This window comes from Manihot esculenta, chromosome 4 (genome assembly GCF_001659605.2).
Source record: "Manihot esculenta cultivar AM560-2 chromosome 4, M.esculenta_v8, whole genome shotgun sequence".
Taxonomy (NCBI): domain Eukaryota; kingdom Viridiplantae; phylum Streptophyta; class Magnoliopsida; order Malpighiales; family Euphorbiaceae; genus Manihot; species Manihot esculenta.
Window position 1 is genome coordinate 35,267,641 of NC_035164.2, and position 21,870 is coordinate 35,289,510.

Consider the following 21,870-nt stretch of genomic DNA (forward strand, 5'->3'; position numbering starts at 1 on the left):
ATTAGAATGAACGAGGTGAGAATATGAAATTGGCTGAAACATATAATTTTTCTTTTCTTTTTTCTTTTTTTTAAAAAAAGAGCTTGGCAGTCTAAGATTTTGGTACAATTCTGACACTCTCAAGAGATGATGAAAAATGCAGTAGCATCTATCAAGAATCTGTGAGCGTGAAGTTTCTCTTTATGCACACAAAAAGTCGATCTTGATTACATCTGATCTTCGAGCCAGATAGAGAATTGCTTAAGAGCCTCTTCCATCCATTTATGTCGGCAATTCTCAACCGCTTGGGATATAGTCAACCAACTTCTTGTTCTGGTGCTCTGTTCAGGCCATGATTGAAGCTCCTCCTTCACAAACAAAGCAAACATCGAAGCTTTACATAAACCTTCTGGGCAACATTCATCTTGCAGAGTCTTACTCTTGAAGTGATAATTGCCTATGAAATCCTGAAACTCAGAGCCAGAAATACAAGTAAGACTCGATATCAAGCTTGCTAAGCCAACAAGTCTTTGGAATCATTATAACATCAAATCAACAAGCTACTTGAAAGCTTGTGGAGAGTACTTCAATAGAGCTATGATCAGTATTTACAAAGTTGCCTCTTTTACAGGATTATTTCAATCACCAATGCAATTAAGATAAATAGAAGGGCTACGTAAGTAATAAAGGTTCATTCACATGCAGTCAGTGGATGACAAGACAATGAAACAGCAACTTAAATGGAGAAATTTTATCAGATTCTGATAATCACCATTAGGTCACCTCGAACTCCAGCTTCTTCAATGGCTTCCCTCGCTGCAGCCTCCTCAACAGTTTCATCATTCTCCCACCCTCCCTACAAGTAAATTTAAAAAAGAGAATTTACATTACGAAATGCAACATTTTATATCTTCCTAAGTAAAGGACTCTCCTAGAAACTTATTCATACGCACAAACAGAAACTTTCAAGAAACCGGATTTAACCACCTGAAAACAGAACTCACAACTTACAACTTCGAAAACTCTTTACTACATGAAATGCAGAAGCAAAAAGCTAGCATAAATAACTGAAAACAGAACTTACAACTTTATACCTTCGGAAACAAGAGACCTGGTCCACTAGTTGAGTTGATCATAAGAACCTCAACTATCTTCTCAGCAACAGTATCATCATTTTCATTGTAATTTCTATACCTAAAAGGAATACACCTGTCCATATAAACTGCAGAGTTAGTGATTAGAGACAAAAAAAAAATTGTATGTTTTTGCAAAATCCATCAGTGACATTCTCATAGATGATACAAAATGTTTTGGCATAAACAATCCTAACTGCCACCCATTCAGCTAACACAATATGAATTCACAGAAAGACAAAAGATATTACTATCCAAAAGGCACACAAAGGAAGTCCAATAGGAAGGCAACAAAAACTTAAACACGTTAAAATTTCTGGAGAATGCACAAAGAAATTGGCACAGCGAAAGTAAAATATCCCATCCTCATGTCCATGCCACGAAGAGAGGGCCATCCGCTGTATATAACCATTTAAAAAAAAGCCATACAAAAGAAAAGGAATCCTCAACATGCAGATCTCTTACCATTAAGAAATAAACAACCAATATGTGTATTGTATTGGGCAGTTAAAAGTCAATAGAAAATAGAAGAGAATCAAATAAGAGAGAAGTGGGGGGAGACTAAAAAATTAGCATCTCTAGGTTCAATAATTTTAAAATAAAAAAGATGACATATTGTTTCCTTGTAATTCATGTATACAGAAATTTGTACACTCTACACACTGTCAATATCAAATCCTTTCTAGAAGAATATGCTCAACAGCTCCTTTGACGACCAACATTTGTAAATTCCCTCCAATAGACTCCATCCTACAACCATTTAATGGATCACCTCACCAACTATTCTCTTTCAAATTGAATACTCCCAAGAGAGACAGAGAGAGAGAGAGGTCCCACCAAATACCCATGAGAAGAAAATATAATCAAAATTGGCCAGTTACAGTAGGAGAAAAGAGAATCCATTACTCCCAATAAAGCCTAGAAAAACAAAGGAGTATTAGTGGAACAACGGAGTGTAGAGAACATTAAACCAATCAAACTTGCAACCTTCTATTAAGAAAAGCTAAAGGACAGCCCATTAACTGATAATGTCATTATCAACCATTTGACAATCGTATAAATCATCATATCCAAACGCCCTTATATATATATACACACACACACACATAATATTGTTGAGGAAAACAACGGAATACCCGGCGACAAGGCGACAACCGTCATCGTACCGCTGCTGATGTCGACCTGTGCGGGCCACCAATTCAGACATACTAAGAAATGGATCTTTTTTCCCTGTCAAAACCCAGTTTCTTTACCATCAACAAAATTGATCATCGAGCGGCCCATCGGTTTGGCTGTGCCTCTACTGCAAATCTGACAAAATGCCTATGCATGCACTGGATAAAATCTCCGGCTATGGTGGTCTCGGCGTCGATGGCGGAGATTAACGCAATGAGACATGATCTAATGGCTGCAAATTTTTCTCTGTTTTTGGTGATTTCGATTTTATGTTTGAAAATGGAAAAAATAAATAAATGATAAAATAAATAAATAAAAGGAGAGATTTGATTTTATTTTATTTTTTCCCCTCTTTACCTTTGTGAGAAAGTTGAAAACTTTAGAGAGAGAGAGAGAAAAGGCCTTAAAAAGTGAAGCGCCTCAAACGGATGCGATACGATCGAACGGTAGGGTGTTGAAGATCTCGTGAGGTGCGGGGTCCACGTATGGTCATATAACTACTATTTCCTTTATCAATAATTATATTATAATTAATTAAACAATTTTATTCTTATATAAAATTAAGTTTATAATCATTATATATCCTTAGGAATAATTTTATATACAACTTAGATTTATATAAAATTAAAATATTTATTTTTAAATATATTTTCTATTTGTTGTTATTATTTAAATTATGAGTAAAAAATAATAAAGAAAAAAAAGAATGTTACATAAATAATTTAAAATTTAGATGAAAATACGAAAGTAACATATAAAATAAGTTGGTCTTTAAACCCAGGTCCATGTTCAATAAAATGAGGGTGCGATATAAAATATTTTTTTTATTTGTGGTTGTTATTATAATTATTAGTAAAAAATATTTAAAAAAAGGAACAAATACATAGTTTGAAGTTTAGATAAAAATGTACATCTGGCATGTAAAACTGTAAGAATGAGTAGCTAGTTAGGGTGAAACGTAACTCTATTTCATAGCATCATATGAGGTAAGCAATTGACTTTTCTAACACATGATTTAGAGGTTTGATTAATATATGCTATTGAATAAAAAAAAAAAAAAAAGGAAAGTAAATTAAGAAGCAAATGATAAATCAAAATCTAAAACGTCCAGATTATGATGGTCAAATTGAAGACCATTCATTTTGTGCTTTCCTTTTTGTTATTTTTATTTTTAAACTATTATTTAACGAAATAGTTAAATCTCTTCCATCCACATAATTAAATATTTATAAATTGAATTTAATTTCTCAATTTGATTTGAATTGATCCGGTATAAAGGCCAGACCCATGAAAACAGTCCATGATCCGAATGGTTCAATATTCCCCTCGAGAGCCAGGTCCAGCCCGCTCAGTCACAGGGCCGGACTCCGCCTAGACTCCTCAATCAAACCGGCCCAAACCTCTCGGCCCAGTAATCAGGCCCTCACCAGGCTCAATTTCAGCCCTACCATTCAACCCAGCCCGGAAAGGGGAAAATGACCAAGATGCCCCGCTGGTAGGTCCTTCCGCATGCGTATCAGAGGAGAATCATACGTATCAGAGGAGAATTAATGGCCGTTACGCATGGAGCAGGCGCCTGACACATCCGTACATACGGAGCTAAGCGACAGAAGACAGCTAGCATTGTGGCAGAGAGACAGATATATATATCACGGTAGAGGCCACGCAAAGGGGGCTCTCTTCTTCTTCTTTCTCCTTCCTGGACATCATTTTTATTCTTTCTGTAACCTTTGCCTAAATATACTACTCTGAGCCATAAAATCTGACTTGAGCGTCGGAGGGCCTCTGCCGGGGCACCCCTGGTAGACCCCTGACCATTCTTTCTTATTTTACAGATCCTTTCACCAGGTAGAACATGGAGAGATCCATCAGGGAGCCCAACAAGAAAGGATCCAGAAGAAAACCAGATCTATCATGGACCAGGAAGAGGAAAATATTTATCATGAATAATTATAAATTTTTATTAAATTTTAAAATTAATATTTCTATTAGATGAATTCGTGATTATACCATTTTAACTGCGCATATTTTGACTAGAAAATTTATTTTTTTAGGAATAAATTTTAATTTTCTTCTTTTAATTTTTGTGTTGATCAACGTGTCATTTTATCGATCTTTTAAGTGTTCTAAGGGCAGTTAAGTTACTTTAATTTTTATGTAAATTAAAACAAATTATTAATTATTTTAAATCAATTAATCTTTATCCCAAAAAGAAAAAAAGAAAAAAAAAAACTGTTATCTTTGGTGGGCTGGGCCTAATTAAAATTCAGAGGGATTATTGGATTGTATAACCCCCAACCTGAAAGTTGGCCCTGAAATGTGATAATTCTTGAGCTTGTTTTGTTCAAAATTATTTATTTATTTATTTTAAAATTGCAATTATTCATACTATACTAGAATAACTAAAATCTTAAAAAATATGCAAAGTATGAAAACCGGCATTTTCTAGTCAGCACTGTGAATCTGAAACCAAATGGCACGTAGAAGAAACTTCCTATGTATATACATACATTGAAAGCAAAACCTCTGGCAAAGAGTGCAGGACGAGGTGAACTGTACTGTACTGTGACTTTATAACTGTTTCCTTTTTGTTGTTCTTTTTTTTATTTTTTATTTTTTATTTTTTTTGGAATAGATGAGACGAGAGCAGATACATTGCACATCAATAAATGTAAAAGGAAAAAAGATACCAACTTGGACGTATTCCTTGTGATGAAGAAGAAAATCAACCTGTTTTCTGTATCCCCATGTGAATCATATCTGTTTTTCTTATGCAGGTGTGTCAGACACGCTCCAGTTTTACGAAGCTTTCATATCCATGCATTGTACTCGGACCCTGTGAGCTTCAACTTGTTTAGTTAAAAACAGAATTTCAGAAAAACAAAAAAAGAAAAGATTTTATGTATCAAAACGTTTGAGAGTATGAATTTTTACATTCAAATTGTAAAGACAGTTTTTAAAATATAAATATTTAAATTAAAAAAATAAAAAAGTTAATTTTTTTGTGTGCAATTAGTTAAATAAATTATAGGCATGGCAGCTGTCTCGAACAGAGTCCAATTTGAAGATTTAATTAATTAATTTATGCTGTAAACAGAGGGTGAGATGTTCTTTTGTCATTCCATTCCAGCACATTGTTTCAGAAGATAAAAAAGATGCACACAAAAAGCATACATCCAAACTAGGCAAAACAACAGATCCCAACACACAAAAACACTTCACTTAAATTAATTATTTAATTCTCTTCTTAAACCACATCTAAATTATCTTAAACTACACGTATCAGCTTGAATATATGTTGGGATCTGCTCTTTGATTCTGTGTCTGATTCGGACCAGCGCCTCAAAACCTGAAAACAATCTCTCAAGAAATTACGTTTCCGTTTCACAAATAACTGTTTTTTAATATTTACACTTCCAAATCAATGGCATTAATTTTTTTTTAAAAAATTTACATATTAATATTAAATTATTTAAAAATTAATATGTGTAAATACGAAAAATAATTTTAAAATTTCCAAAAAAATCGATAAAAATTATGTGAACATGCAATTAACTGTTTTGATTCCATATCCGGTTAATCAACGGCCCTTAATTCCCAATCGTTGGTCGTGCCTCTATAAATGCGGTTTCATTTCCAAAATGCGCATCTGTGATTTCTCCTCATTTCTTTTTCTTCATTCTTGACCATTTTAAATTCCAAGAAACCAAACATATGCTTGAAAGAAACTTGTATTCTTGGGCTGCATTGACAGGTTAGAGCCATGACTGACGATTTCATTGGTTTACTGGACTGAATTTTTGCGCTGTTTCTTTCCAAGAAATGGTCAGAGCACCCACAAGATCATCACGAAAAGGAGCAACAAGACTATGGTGCGGTGTTTTGGGTTGGTGAGTGTTTTAGTGCTGGCGGTTCTTGCGGCTTCAATGGTGGTGTTGCCCTTGCTTTTGCCTCCGTTGCCTCCTCCTCCTCTGCTGCTTATGTTCTTTCCTGTAGGGATTATGGCTGCTCTTATGTTCTTAGCTTTCTCACCAGCTGAGGCTGATGGGAATGTCGTTGCTCTTAGTGTATAAGATTTTGGGTTTTGGTTGTGTTCTGGTTGCTAAAAATGCATGTAATAAATGGTACATTTTCTGTAATATTTTTCCCTGCTCTTAATTTACTTTCATGGCTAGTGTTTTCATGTTTCCTTGCTTGGCAGAAAATATTGGGTAAGGGATTTTCTCTTTCCCATCTATAAATCAGCCTTAAAAGCAAGAAGAGAAGGGGAAATCATTTTTTTTCCTTAAAGGGTTAAGTTTCCCTGTTACACGTTAGAGCTAATGAAGTACTGTCTGTTCCCCTGTTACACATTTGAAAGCATAATAAACTAATGAACAAAACTTGTTTATCATCGGCCAAATAATGCTCCTTCACTTGTATAAATATAAAGTTCATCTCATATAATTTGTTAAAAATACTTAAATAATGTTCTCCCCGGCTTTGTTCTTGCAAATGCCCCGGTGGGTGGAGGACTTTTAAAGCCTCTTTTCGTTGACGCATGTGAGAAGTGCTTCTGAAAAATTGTTAACAAATCAAGATCTCTACTCAACATTGATCAGAACTTGTCTGTTTTCGTAAACAATCATGGCCATGTATATTAGAAGAGCTGCTACTGAAGTCATTCCAGCAATCAAGAACAGGCCTTTGAAACTATCAAGGTCAAGTCTATTAGAGACTGGGTCACTACTAACTGGCTGCGTTGCCTGCCAAACCATTCATCTTCCATCTTCTTCATTTCACCGTTATCTTTCAGTGTTACCATTGCTCTTGATACATCACATGTCAAAGAAGAACCTCGTGGGAAGACCTGAAAGTCATAAAAAAAAAAAAACACAAACATAAAAATGAGAAACCTCCCGTATCAGCAAATGCAATTGGTAATTTCACATACACTGCAAGAATTTCCACTAATGATCGCCAAGTACCAGTCATTTATTCGTTTGGTGCAGTAACCTTAGAGATAGCAAAGTAATATCCATTTTTCGAAGATACGGAGATGCAACTTTGGTGCATTTGGGACAATATTTTGCTATAACAATATTCATATATGGTGCTTCGTCAATAGCAGCTCTAGTACCACCATTTTCATTTCCTTTTGAAAGAAGTTGGTCGCATTCTTCGGCTGAGGAATATAGCAAGAGATGAGATTCATCAAAGCCCAAGGTTTTCAGAAATTCATGAATCCGGTAGCCCACATTCTGCCTCTTTTGGATGAGCTCATTTGTATCATAATCAGTAGACTTCAGCTGCTGAACTGTAAGGAAGCTAGATAAGGCAGCGGCATAACCGTTGAAAAATCAAAAGGAGGTTATGGTAAGATACCACGTTGAACAAGCAAAAATGAGCTCTGATATAATGTTGAAAAATCAAAAGGAGAATCTGGTATCATGTTGAAAAAATAAAAAGAAATACCATTCATAAAATAAAATAAAAAGCTTAAAAGTTATAATAACTGTTTGAATTTAAAATAGAAAATAGATATTTAAAACTGAAATTAAATATAAAAAAAATAAATATTTAGAGTTAGATAGAAATAGCTCATAAAATAGAGCATCAGAAATACAAACTAGAAATTAAGATTTTTATAAAATATGCAATATCAAAATAATGATGAGAACATCTAGAATGTAAACTTAGCAAACATATATTAAAATATGAAATTATATTGACAAAAGAGGGAATACGAAGGGAAAAACAAATATCAAACTTTGTTAAAAATAGAAATTGAGAAATGCAAATTTCTTTTTTTTTTCTTTCTCATTTCTAATAATTATTTACAAAAAACTCTTTCTTTCTCCCTTGATTTTCGGCTGTAATGCACTAGGTAAAGGTAAGTCTTACAAAGTTAACACGCTCATACCTAAAAATGAGTAGATTATTTATTTTAGGCATAAATTTTTTTAACTTCACGCAATAAAAAAGCTCTTCAGAGCAAACTTATTATAGCAAAATATCTCAGTTGCCAACACTATTCATTGAGAATTTTGCTGTCAATTCTGGATCTCTTTCTTAATTGCAGTTAAAAAAATAGAAAAGAGAGTAATATTTGAATATTGAAATTAGATATTTAGAATTGAAACTAAATATTTAAAATTAGTGACAGAAACGAGAAAAAACAAAACAATCTCAGCAGATTTTAGCTACTACTTCTCAAACAACAAATCATAAAAAGAAATGGCTAAGAGCCTTTTGACAATAAACTTATAAATTTCAGTAGTTTATGGACGTGCATAGAATCTCTTTAATAATTTTTTTTGCAGTTTATGGACATGCATTGGTCCCTTTAATAATTTTTTTTTAAAAATTTTTGCAGTTCATAGACATGCCGGTCCTTTCAAAATTTTTTTACCTTTTTATGGACATACTGGTCCCTTCAAATAACTTTCAACCTTTTATGGATTTGCTGGCTCATTCAAGCAATTTTCAACATTTTATGGACATGCTGGTCCTTTCAAATAATTTTCAGCCTTTTATAAACTTGCTGGTACCTTTAAGAAATTTTTAACATTTTATGGACACGTTGGTCTCTTCAAATAACTTTTAATCTTTTATGAACTTGCTAGTTCCTTCAAGAAATTTGTAACTTTTTATAGACATACCAGTCCCTTTAAATAAGATTTATTTTAGTAGTTTAGAGATATGCAGGTCTAAAACATTGGTTTAAAGATACGATGGTCTAAAATATCAATTTAAATACATAAGGACTTAAACATTAGTTTATAGACGTGTATGTCTCTTCAAATAAGATTTTTTTTTTCAATAGTTTAGAGATATACTGGTCTGAAATATTAATTTAAAAATATAATGGTATAAAATATCAATTTAAAAACATAAGGTCTTAGATCAGTTTGTAAACATGTATTTATTCTCACAAATTTTAGATTCTCCTAAACAAAAAGATAAAAGAAACCAACCTTTCAAAATTTTGAAACTTTGAAAGTAGATAAATATCATACCTTTAAAAGTTCTTGAATTTTGAAAGTAGATAGTAAATAAAAATGGAGAAAAATAAGAAACTTAAAAAGCAACTATAAAAACGTTAAAATAAGCCTTCTCAAAGATCATTTGGACTTTGATATCATATTGAAAAATCAAAAGGAGGCTATGATATTATGTTGAAAAAACAAAAGGTGCTTTGATACCATTATTGAAATAAAAACAAAAAATTTAGAAATTTTAATAACAGGTTCGATTTAAATCACAAAATAGATGTTTAAAATTGAAATTAAATATCCAAAAATAAAAAATAGATATATAAAATTAGACAAAAATAACTCATAAAGTAGAATATCACGAATACAAATCAAAAACTAAAATTTTTGTAAAATATGCAGCAATAAAGCAAAAATGAGAACAACCGAAACTTAAACTTAAAAAACATATCTTAAAATATAAAATTATCTTGACAAAACAGAGAAAAAATGGAGAGAAGAATAAATTTCAACCTTCATTTGAAAATAAAAATTGAGAAATATAAAACTCTTTCTTTCTATCGATCTTAATTTCCAGGTGAAATACACTTTTAAATTTAACACATGTTCATACCTAAAACTAAATATATTATTTATCTTATACATAAAATATATATTTTTTTTTAAATTTCACTCGATAAAAAAATTCATCAAAACAAATTTATTATAGCAAAATATCTAAGTAACCAACAATAACTTTGGGTGAGGACGAGGCCAACATAACACTGTGTAAGTACCACTGTCCTAGCCAAATTGTTTATCGCAATAGAAACTTCTTTTCCATTGAATACTTTTTTATATTTTTCCCATTATTTGAAAAGCAAAATCTATCTTTGAGATTCATTTTTCTTTTCCTTTTATACATCCCAGAAAAAGGAATTCACCAGAGAATTGAAAACAAAAATGCTAATGACGGAAAGATAAGGCGAGAGAGAACCTTCAGCAGCTGCACCAAGAACATCTCCCTTGGGATCCCTGGGGTGGAGTTGGAGCCTGGTTTTTGTAGTGAGAATTTGTAGAGTAGAAAGTCTTAAGAGGGAGACGCAGCTCAACCACATCTTCCCAACCCTATCTTCATACTCAAATATTGGGGTGTTTTGGCATATAACCTTTTCCACGAACAAAATTCTTACAGAAAGCACAAAAATGAAAGAGAAAACAGGCTGAGAAAGGGCTTCTCTTCATTTTTTAAGGGTTAAGCTTTGATCAGATGGATGCTGGAAGTTGTTATATTATATGATTGCATTAAATACTTATCGAAATTTGTATATAATTAATAAAAGCTTATATAATAAACGTACAAACAAGCGTGCAAAAATTGAATATAATGATTGTGAAGCTCATTCTCTTAGCTTAAACTCTCCATTGTCTTACCCACTAACAATTTTCGCGTGCTAGTTCAATTACGGCAGATGTTTCTTTAGTTGGTTCACTCATCAGCTCAATGAATAGAGCTTCCTCTCGACAAAATCTTAGCTCATTTTGATTCTGATAAACATCTTCTGCAGAAGGTGTATCTTGTTCTTCATGGAAGTCTTCGTTTATTGAATAGGTAGACGGGCTTGGTTCACCATTTCCATTATCTACTATGCTTCTCTTGAAAGTGTGGGATTTGAAGTCCTTCTGGTTGAAGATTTTGAGCAAATCAACAATTTTATTCCACATTGAAACTCTGGAATCAGAGTTCATCAAAACTCTCCTGTTTTGGTATATAAACATCCCTATGTATGTTATTAGAGCCAATAATGAAGTTATCCCAGCAATCAAGAATAGGCCCCAGAAGCTATTGAGACCAAGCCTATTTGAAGGAACTGAGTTGCTACGATCTGGACAGATTCCCAGATCACCAAACCATTTCCCCCATATTTTCTCGATTTTGTCTCCCTCTGTTACCTTCAAGATTGCCCTAGAAACATCAGGTGCCAGAGGAGATCCTTTGGGGAAGGCCTGAAATCAACACAACAAAAGAAACCCATATGAGAAAGTATTCAATAAGAATTAAGAGAGAGAGGAAAGAGTAAGGAACCCACAAAGCCAAGACCATCAGTGCTAAATTCCTCAATATTTGAAATGTTTTTCCGACGGGAAGCTTCCAACATTGATACAGGTTCAACAATGGAGTACTTGGAGCAATTCTCTGCAAGTATGAGCTGCATAGAAGTTGGTCCTTCAAAAGCAGCAGCAACACCTCCATTTTTACTACCTTTAGAAAGGAGTTGATCACAATCTTCAGCAGATATATAAGGCACGAGCTTGGATTCATCAAAACCCAAGCTTTTCAAGGTTTCTTTAACAAAAGACCCCTTCTGGTAGCCCACAAAATCCCCCTTTTTAATGAGCTCATCTATGGTGGTAACCGTGGGCTGGAATTGCTGAACGGTTAAAAAGCTTGATAAACTAGCAGTGTAGCTTTGAGTAAGAATGAGTCCAACAAAGCAACAAATGATCACAACTATTCTAGCTAAGTTGCTCACCACCTTTTCGCCTGCAAATGCAGATTCCACAGATTAGATCTAATTTAGACATACAGATACGCAGAGGATATAGAGCAATTCAGAAGTGAAAGGAGATTACTTTGAGCAAAAACCATGGTCGAGAAGGAAAACCAGAAGCTAGTGCTAATTTGGTGCGAAGGAGATCCTCGAAAATCTTGATTTATTCTGTGTTCGAGAACCCAAACTACAAATCCAATGAAAACAAAGAAAACCAAGCTTGTCACCCAGAGATCCCATGTCAAAGGCTTCAAGAAAACCCAAGCTTTCTTGCTCTCAACATCTGTAATTGGTACTATCATTGATACACGGCCAGATTCCATATAAGGCAGAGTAAAGTCCACATACAAGGACCTATTGGCCACAATTGATATATCTCCGACTGCAGCATCAAACTCCTGCAGACAACAACTATGATCAATTTATGTTCACTGGCCAGCTCTTCCACATCGATCTCATATATTAAGAACAGTAACTAAAGAAATGAACAGGAATTTAAGGAAAAAACGATTTACCCCCAGAAAGACTTGATAGATCAGATCGTTGTAAGTTCCAGCACTTTTGTCGTCTGAATTGACGAAGGGGATGTACTCATAATTCATAGCATATGGTAATTCTGCAACCACAGCATCAAAAAGATCTATGCAGTATCCTTCAACTTTTAATTTGTTTGTTCCAGGGTATCGCGTCACATTCACAAACCGTGTGAAGCCTTCCTTCACTGGTACTCCAATTCTCAATTTCTTACCATCTGCTGGAATCTCCCAGCCCCTGGGAATTGAAGCTGTATCTCCTGGCCATATAATAGTTGCAAGAGTTGAACTATTGTTGTCAGCAGAAGAATTCTTACTTGCATTTGCTCCTGATGTCTTCAATCTTCTGACGAGTCCTATTCCAGGTACCCAAAATCCCACCCTTCTTACGCCGTCACCATCCACGTTAATTATCTGGAAAGCTGATGACTTTAACTGCCCATTGATGAAGAGAAAGTCTCCTGTAAGACCTCTGAACTTGGTGTTTGATAATGCTTGACGAAGGCTTGGACCAATCTGAGAGACGCCGAGAGTTTCAAGATCTGTTGAGTTGCCAGAAATATTTCCCTTTCCGAAGCCGAAGTTAATATTTGTAGCTACTCTCTCAATTGCCATGGCTAATGCAACTGCAGCATCATAAGCCCAAAGTCCATAAATGTTCAAGTCAGCATCAACCAAGTCAGGATTCTCATGTTGGAATTTCCTTTTCCACTGAACCCTAAAATTCTCAACTCTTTTTGATCTTGGAACATAAGGTTTAACTCCCAATACTCCTTGCATTGATTCAATAACAAAATAATCTAAGGAATTCAAGAAATCGGCCATCCCATCTGTTATGATCCAAACATAGCCTTCACCCATCATTCCCACCTCTTTTGCTTTGGTAAAAAGCTTCGAGCCAAGAGAGGGTGACACATGCACAATGAAAACTCTAGTTTGCATTGCCTTCAACTTGAGAAGCTCTTCAAGAATTTGATCATCGGTGGCGAACGGAGCAATGGCACTCCGGTAGGGGACTTGGGTATCAACTGCTTGCAAAGAGTCGGTTAAATAAGGTATGATTCCCAGTCCATATTCGTTGTCAATATAGATGGGCACAGCTTTTCTCCATCCAAAAGCTTGAACTATTGCACTTATGGCATTCACTTGAGCAGAATCACTTCGCGTTGCTCGAAAGAAGTATGGACTGTGAATGGAAGAAAGTGAAGGACTTGATGCAGAAAATGAGATAATAGGCACCTGAGCTTTCTCTCCAAGTTTGATTACAAAATTGGCTTGCATAGAAGTTGCTGGCCCTATGATTGCTTCTACTTGAACGTTTTTTATCAAGTCCAAAGCTGCATTTACAAAAGAGATAATTAAGGATGTAAAAAATTCAACGTGTATTTTTTTTTTTTTTTTTAAATCAACGAGTTTAATGGAAGAAAAATTCCATTAATTTATCAGAAGGTGCATCTACCCTGTTTTTGTCCTTATGTAGCCCATATCAATTGAGACCATTTTCTAGACGAGCTTTGAGAAGAATTTCCAAGACATGACCTAGTCTTTAAAACTTGCTTAGAAATTGTATAAAGTATTATTCTATCAGCATGTTGATCCTCCTTACCAATATATATATATTTAAAAAAAAAACAAAAGAAATAAAAGAATAGTAACCTGCTGCAGCTGCGGCGACGACATCTCTGTTGGAGTCCCTGGCATGGAGGAGCAGCCTGGTTTTGTAGTGAGAATGTTTTGCATAAAAATGAGAGAGGGAGATGTTGATGCAGCTGAGCCCAATCTTCCCAATGGTATCATCAATGTCAAGAACCACACCCACGTCCACGTCCGCTGGCACTTTACTATTATTTGGCATCACTATTTGTATGAACAAAATACAAAAGAAAAATAGCTTGGAAGGGTAACTTTTGTCCCTCATCTTTGAACTGATTCCTTTCAGTTATAGGTAATTAAGATTTTTGAGCGCAGGAGCAAAGACACTGCTGTATTTATTTTTATACTGAAGATCCTGTAGGATCTAAATAAAGATATGTTAGAGGAAAAGGACAGGTTGAATAAAAATTTTATAATATTATATTTAAGGATTTTTGTTTCTGAGAATAATGATTTCGTTTGATATCCGTCTAGTAATTAGTCAAATTAGACTTAGTTTTTATTTCATTTTAAATAAAGAAAAGGGGAAAGATGAAAGTAATTTCAATGGCCGTGTTAGTTCCATGAAAGCTGTTGAGATGGCACATCAACAACTCATATTTGTATTTCTTAATTTGTCTTTTTACCATTAACGACTCAAACGATTAGTTTCGTGGAACTTCTACTTTTAATAGTAAAATTTATGTTATAGTCATGGAAACGATTTTAATTATTATTTTTCAGTTTCATACTTTTGGGTTTATTTTAAAAATTAAAAAAGAGCAAAAATACTGGAAGATCAAAGATGAGCAAGAAAGTGGGGATTGGGGTCTGAACAACTTGAATTCAAACGTGTCATGGTCATGCTCATTTACTCTGTAATTTAATTTAACGAGTAGACTGGGGAAAAATAGAGTAAGTCATGGAATTAATTTTCCACAAGTCTAAGGTTTGAAAATATATTAGTATTAGTAAATAAACAAGAGTAAATTGCATATGCAAATTAATTATAAAGAATGAATGCTATACCTACCAAGACTGTATGTAAAGTTAGTTAATTGAAAGCGATCATTGTCACTACATTACTACAATCAATATTCAAAATTCAATGAGATTGATTTCTCTTCTAATACTTTGAAAAAAAAAAAAAAAATCTAAATCTTTAAAGAGAATGTTGGTAGCCCCATAATACATGAATCATTTCGCAAGAAGCCCTAAATTTGTCCTGCAACAGCTCACCTATCAGAATGCTTCATCACAGACCAATTGCTCCTTCACATCTCCTTATCAATGATATCACGCATCATCTGTATTGGGATGAGCCCTTCAGCCCGGATCGCATCTTTTTTTGGATCCGGACTGATGAAAAACAGTGTTGGCAAACCTCGAACCTGATGCACGTGTAAAGTTCTATGTATCAAAATTTGACTTTCATGAAAATTAAGCTTCTTGACTACTCCTATGGCATCACATGTTGCAACACAAACTTTACTGTAAAAGAGATGTATAATCAAGATAGTATCCTCTGGTAACTTCAATAACTCTGATTGATAAAACTTTGTTTGTTGTTTATCTTACCGTGCAGGTGAAAACCATAAAATTTGAGACTGAATTTAACATGTCTTATGAACAAAATAGAGATGCAATAAAAATTGATCTGGGTAGTGAAGAAAATTAATATTTGGATTACCTGCATGTCGCGTGCAAATTCATACTCCTCATCAGTGTCAACCTTAACTATCATTGCATTGTTCTCATATTCCACAGCTAGCTGTAGAAGTTAACTCTGAGTTATGAGAAGTACATAAAAATTAAGTTAAGCCTACATCATATTTCAGAGGATAATAAAAAATTCAAAATACAGATTATGGCATCTTAAAGTACATTCTACATAGCAATCAAAGTGTTTACCAAGCGAAGACAGCTGGGGTTATGTGTGGTTCAAATTTACTTGTTTTTAACTTAGAAGGGCAACAACTAGGACATCAATGATAACACATCAGTTCTTAGGAATAAAGAAAAGGCTACAGAACAAATTAACAGCCCTACAAAATTTACGGGTTGCTGTTGCTGTACAGAATAAATGGTGGTCACACAAGCTCAAATTCTCTCATTTGAACAAGAACAAGATCTATTTTGTATTGAATTGCTAGAGCAGCTGTGCAGAATGTCCAGAAGATATGTTTCAGTTTTGTTACTCTAAGTAAATTAAAGTCAACGCACACAATAAATATTTAGTCATTGCTAAAATCCTAATGATGTCTGGACATTTTTATGGTGGAATAATTTTATATGCAATTATCACTAAAGTCTTTCTAGGAATGGTTCTGCGACCCAAAAAACACAAGTTAGGAACAAAAATTTCGTGTGAACTTCAGGATCTCATATTATAAACTTTCCAACCTTATTACACAACACCAGTTATTATTTTATCCAAAGATGCTATTAAGTGTCAGAATTTCACTTGCCACACTGGGCCACAGAGCGTATCAAGGGAAAAGAATGCAGAATGTTCCATCTTTCACAAGAGAACTCCTAAGGTATGGAAAAAATAAAAAAAAAAGAACAGAAACGGGGAGGGGAGAAAAAGGGGAATAAGTTGTTTTCCTTCATTACGAAGTTGTCACAGATTTCACAAGACATTGAGAAATTTTTTACCATATTCATAACTATGATAAAGTTTTTCAATGTCTTTTGAAATTAGATTCTCGAAATGATACCAATAAAAGTTATACTAACAAAATGTACAGCGCAAATTAACTTTGATACTCACGAACCACCCCTATACGCCAAAATTTTCCCTTTTATGAAGACTTGAGACAGTACTTATTGGGAAATTACATTGCATCCTGCACCTCGTTGATCTCATATGATGCAATTCATTGTAAAGAATACAAATAACACAATTACTAAGACTAATATTTGATTATCCTATTATGAACAATGATTTGCACTCAAAAGACCAAATTCTTCCACTCAAACAAAGTAGACCAACAAAATCCACCTATTTGTATAACAAAGGATAACCTTCAAATGGATGGTCAATAGTTTCCATAACCATGTGATTCCAAAAACTTGAAGACTGTCTTTTTAACTTGAAGCAGCACATTAGCTCCTGTGCACAAGAAATGACAAGGAGCAATTATTAACTAATTATGCTCCAGGCTGCTTAGGGTTGGAAAAGGCTATTTTCATTCCCTTATGCTATATAAGAAAAAACAACACCTTCCCTATCTAACTCTACTACCAATACAAATGGAGTTAAGGCTCAAGAGCATGCACAGTTTCTTTTTGTTTTGTACAAGTGGATTAATCTTCACCATGATGTTTATGCTAAAAACAATTAATTATACTACTGATTAAAAATCACATTACACAAAATATTCCATGTTTAAAAGTCAAGCAAGTTGATGCAGGAAATTGCAAAGAAAAAGGTTATTAACTTGTTCGAAATAAGAATTGGAGCATACCATCTCAAGTTCTTGGGCCATCAAAATACAAGGTCCACACCACGTTGCATAAAAATCAATGATGAGGGGGACGTTCCTTTCTCCCCTCACCAATTCCTGTATCTCCTCTGCAGACTTCTTTTTCTGCCCAGCGATGGGTGAATTAGAATTATAAAATTCAAAAAACGCAATGCACGGTAAAAGTGCTAAAGAGATTATCTCCCAATTCCCTACGAAACTCTCAAAGCCTTAAATTAACTTTCTTTTCTTTTCCCACATTTTCCGAGAAACCAGTTAAAACATGTAGATGAGCAAAATTTACAATTAAAAAGAAAAATTAAGCCAAAGCCAAATCTAGGCGAATTTTGGAGAGCATACCACAAGATAGTCTTCTCTAACATACTTCCCTTGAGGGGGTCTGCAAAGCAGTCTTCTTGGATGAGTGGAGAGAGAAAAGGGCCTGTTCTGGGTGATGTTGGTAGCAGATAAGAGAGAATTCTCTTGATGGGTTTTCAAGGAAGAGAAAGGAAAAGAAAAGCTAGATGATGCGGAAGCTTGTGATGCAAAGATGGACGTGAAAGTTGTCATCTTGTGCGAAAGAGCGTGAGCTTGAAGAGCAGCCATTCGCGCACACACACAGAGAGAGAGAGAGAGAGAGAGGGAGAGAGAGCACTGAGAGTGTAAGGTGTGGGGGGGAAAGGGGGGGGGGGGGGGGGTGGGGGGTTTAGCAGAGTTTTTGGAGATATGAACTGAGAATTGGGGGTGTTTGGATGACTGAGAATAAATGCATTACTCCGGGAACTAGGATTTCCTTGGATGCAGGGTAACGCTCCTTTTGTAAAAAAATTGGATAAATAGTTATTTAGTCCCTAATTTGTTAATAATAAGCTTTACGACAAAATTATGTTTAGAAAATATTTTTTAAAAAATATTTTCTATTATTTAATTTTAATTTAAAAATAAAATATATTAATAAATTTATATATAAAAATATTAATAAAATTTTAAAAATTATAAAAAAATAAATTAATTTTTTATTTTAATTAAATAAATATATTTTATCAACTAATTTTTTTGAATGATCTAAATATTTGAAAAAAATTCAATTAATAAACGTAATCTAATTAATTGATTACTCTGTTCTTAAAACTCAATTAATTAATATCTCATTTTAAATTCTATTAAAGAAATCAATTTAGTTTTCCTTATCCATTGGCTTGGTCTGGATCCTTGGGGCTTGTAATGTTTAGCTAGTTTTGTTTTGGATGAGGAAGCAGTTCTTGAGCCTCTTAGAAAAAAAAATCTAAATTAAAAATCTCTGTTAGTCAATAAAATTAAATGAGGAAAATAATTTTTATTAAAAAACTAACCTTCCTCCATAAACATTATCCAGTTATCTTTCAAATATCTCTAGATATTCTTGTTCAAATAAAATTAATATTAAAAAAAAAAAATCCCATAGTTGTGGCCTCCGGATGGTGTCCGACTGGTAAGATGTTAGGAGAGAGCAGAGAGATATGGGTGTTCAGAGAAGAAGGTGTCCAACCAAGTTTCGAGAATAAATGGCGAGTGAGTTAGAATCGGCAGATTTGGGATTGGTCGGGCTCGGAGGTCTCTGGAAATATCCTCCTTGGATGATGGCTCTTCCATTAATGGTCCTTTCACAGGCATGTTAATTTAAAGACAAATGTCTTTTGCAAGGCTAATTACTGCTTGAAACCACAGTAGCTAATCAATCCAGCTGGAATCCATCTATGAATGCTAGAAATGAAAGCACAATCTCTACCTCAATGAATGAATGGCCCATTTTTCTTCTTGACTACTGCCATTTTACTATAATCTGAGCAACATGGCAGGTGAGGACTATCAGGAAAAAGAGCTCCAATGGGATTCCACCACCACAGCCATTGTTCCTGTTGATGATTGGAAGACCAGGCCACATACATAACTATATGAAACTTTGTCAACTCTAAGACCCACCAGTCCCTTCAGAAATTGAATGAGATAATGCAATACAACTCATTGTATTAGACATCTACCATTGGCCAACTATCTAGTGCTTGCTTTGTATCATAAGAAGCCTATCGTTTTCAATGATTTCACGAGTTAAAGTAATTGTATTAATCATCTAACAGTATCAGCTTAAAAACACTGCTGCATGCATTTTTCTTCAATAAAAGAGAAAGCAGTTCTCTTTTGCAGGAGCTTTTATTTTAATAATATCATAATTAATTGGCTCAATTATTACAGTTATATAATAATGGATCAATCCTGGTCAGCTTCTTCCAATTCTTAAGGAGGAATCAACTCCTTTACCAACTCTTGCAAAGAGCTTGGCAATCTCCAATTGAGTATTGGCTATGATCTCAGTTATTTTTAGGTCCATTTCACCTCTCTTGGCCTCAGCTTCTATTCTCATTTTTTCTATTTCTCTCATTGCATCCATTCTTGCTTTTTCTGATCTTACCACTACTTCTGCTAGCCACCTGATGCTATCTGCTATCTCCCACTCTTCTCTTCTTCTTCTCTTCTTTTGTTCCACTCTCATCTTGAGTTTTTTGGACCTTAGTTTCTCCTTGTCGCTGTACAAAGCTGGAGTGCTACTATCTGTGTCCATGACATTTTTATCTGAGACATGGTCTGATAATTTTGTACCATCACCATCTTCCTAATAAAGATCAAGCAGCATATGTAAGTCTAATATTTTTCATAATTCTCTTCTGGGTTTTGCCTATTTAACCAATAACAATCAATATTGAATTAACTTTAACAGCAAAGTAGTAAAAAAAAGGATCCTTCAGGAGGATTAATCCTCTCTTAAAAATTTTTTAAGTTTAATCCTAACTCCTCCGAAAGAAGCTAGGGAGTAGTTTAAAGTTAATTACTAATTAGAATTTGGATTACAATTAAGAACATTGTATGTGTCAAACAAACTTGCAGAAGCTGTTTAAACTTGCAAACAAAAGAGAAACCACCAAACAACATGGACTACAATCTATAAGGGTATAAAGAATTATTTGGTTCAACAAGTTTTCTGTCCTAATAAAGAATTTGATAGAAAATGAATCACAGGAAAAGGTATTTTTTCACTGACCTTGGCCCCCCTATCAACACCATTAGACCCATGTGAGTTTTGTGCAGTCACAATAGCCGGAGGAAGCGGAGGCTGCGGAGGTAGCTGTGGCAACAAATGGGATGTCTCCAACAATATCAAAGGAGGGGGATGGTTGGATGCTTGAAGAGAAGGTGGTGGTTGTTGTTGCGGTGGTGGTGGTGCTACTGCTGCTGCCGCTGAACTTCCACGTAACAAAAGATCAAGACGGGGGTATAAATGCCAAGAAGAAGCATCAGCGGTGGCGGACTCTGATCTGTATCTCTTCTTCATGGATTCAATCTTATTCTTACATTGCGTTTGAGTCTTGGGTGACTTGGTACAATTTGCACGAGATGAAACATAACGAGCAACATCTTCCCAGTCATGGCCTTTAAGCTTAGCTCGGTTTCTAAGAATCCACTTACTTTCATAAGCCTCAAGCAAGCAAGAAACAGCTCCCTCGCTCCATTCATCTCGTTTGAGTCTATCTCCACCACCGCCACCACCAGCACCAGTAGCAGAAAGTCGCTTTCTTGAAGGATCTTCTTTGATGGAGTTATTGTTAGAGGGAAGAGATGGGCTTTCTTGGTTTGTTTCTTTATCCATCTCCTTCCATGCTAAAAACCCAAACCAAAAAACAGAAAAAACTATGTTTAAGCACAAGGAAAGAGAGAAACCACTAGCATTATAGAGAGAGGGAAAGGAGTGGGGGAGGAGGCTAGAGAGAGAACCACTAGCATTAGAAAGAGAGAAAGGGTAAGTGGCCAACCGTTCAAGAAAAAAGTGGTTCACTTTGTCAAATAGAGTTAATGATAGTAATTTATTTATTATTATTATTTTTTATTGTGTTGTTTTGGGATGTAACGTTGGTTTCTTTTGTTGTGGTTGGGTTATTTTTGGCTGTTAGCGTTGATATGAAGCCAACCAAGAAATCCACTGCCCTAATAGAGGAGGGAGAGGGTGGTGGGTCACTCATGTGGGTCTGTCACCCACTCTCCAATTCTCAAATCACCACCAACGTCTCTTATTTTTCTCCACCACTAGTGGCAATTTTATGTTACGTTCACTGCCTGCCCTTTTTTTTTTTTTTTTTTATCATCTTTTTAGCTTTTCTTTTTGCCTTTGGAAAACTTTGGTGGATTCATCACCATTAGGCCATTCATTTTTCCTTTCTTTGTTTGGCAATACTTTTGGATTGGTATACTTATTCCGGCTGAGCCATAATTATATTGGAATCCGAGTACATAGTTTCCTCAATTTTAGTTTAATTTTAATTTTAAAAAATATTTTTCAAATATAAATTAATTACAATTGGCTTTGGAGATAATCTAAATATCTAACATAAATAAAACAAATAATGGGGAAAATC

General features: G+C 34.5%; 4 protein-coding genes across 5 annotated transcripts; all 4 read right to left on the minus strand.

Moving 5' to 3' along the window:
- Positions 1–19: 19 nt before the first annotated feature.
- On the minus strand, positions 20–2,628 carry LOC110613478 (nudix hydrolase 16, mitochondrial). 2 transcript variants are annotated; one of them, XM_021754634.2, is made up of 4 exons: positions 2,249–2,628; positions 1,074–1,188; positions 752–835; positions 20–446 (listed from the first exon to the last, which is right to left on the minus strand). In XM_021754634.2, exons 1-4 carry the CDS (start codon positions 2,317–2,319, stop codon positions 207–209), a joined length of 510 nt encoding a protein of 169 aa, XP_021610326.1. In that variant the 5' UTR covers positions 2,320–2,628; the 3' UTR covers positions 20–206. The 2 variants fall into 2 exon arrangements, with proteins under 2 accessions (XP_021610326.1, XP_043812145.1); XM_043956210.1 differs by having other exon boundaries at positions 1,074–2,030.
- A 7,915-nt stretch (positions 2,629–10,543) lies between these two features.
- On the minus strand, positions 10,544–14,314 carry LOC110613180 (glutamate receptor 2.8). Its single transcript, XM_021754187.2, has 5 exons — positions 13,983–14,314; positions 12,309–13,663; positions 11,876–12,191; positions 11,332–11,786; positions 10,544–11,248 (listed from the first exon to the last, which is right to left on the minus strand). Exons 1-5 carry the CDS (start codon positions 14,242–14,244, stop codon positions 10,679–10,681), a joined length of 2,958 nt encoding a protein of 985 aa, XP_021609879.1. The 5' UTR covers positions 14,245–14,314; the 3' UTR covers positions 10,544–10,678.
- A 683-nt stretch (positions 14,315–14,997) lies between these two features.
- On the minus strand, positions 14,998–18,122 carry LOC110612710 (thioredoxin-like protein CITRX, chloroplastic). Its single transcript, XM_021753482.2, has 4 exons — positions 17,786–18,122; positions 17,429–17,551; positions 15,649–15,729; positions 14,998–15,349 (listed from the first exon to the last, which is right to left on the minus strand). The coding sequence occupies exons 1-4, from the start codon at positions 18,029–18,031 to the stop codon at positions 15,233–15,235; spliced, it is 567 nt and encodes a 188-aa protein (XP_021609174.2). The 5' UTR covers positions 18,032–18,122; the 3' UTR covers positions 14,998–15,232.
- Positions 18,123–19,570: 1,448 nt separating this feature from the next.
- LOC110613012 (trihelix transcription factor ASIL1) lies at positions 19,571–21,284 on the minus strand. Its single transcript, XM_021753913.2, has 2 exons — positions 20,502–21,284; positions 19,571–20,075 (listed from the first exon to the last, which is right to left on the minus strand). Exons 1-2 carry the CDS (start codon positions 21,105–21,107, stop codon positions 19,683–19,685), a joined length of 999 nt encoding a protein of 332 aa, XP_021609605.1. The 5' UTR covers positions 21,108–21,284; the 3' UTR covers positions 19,571–19,682.
- Between the last annotated feature and the right edge of the window lie 586 nt (positions 21,285–21,870).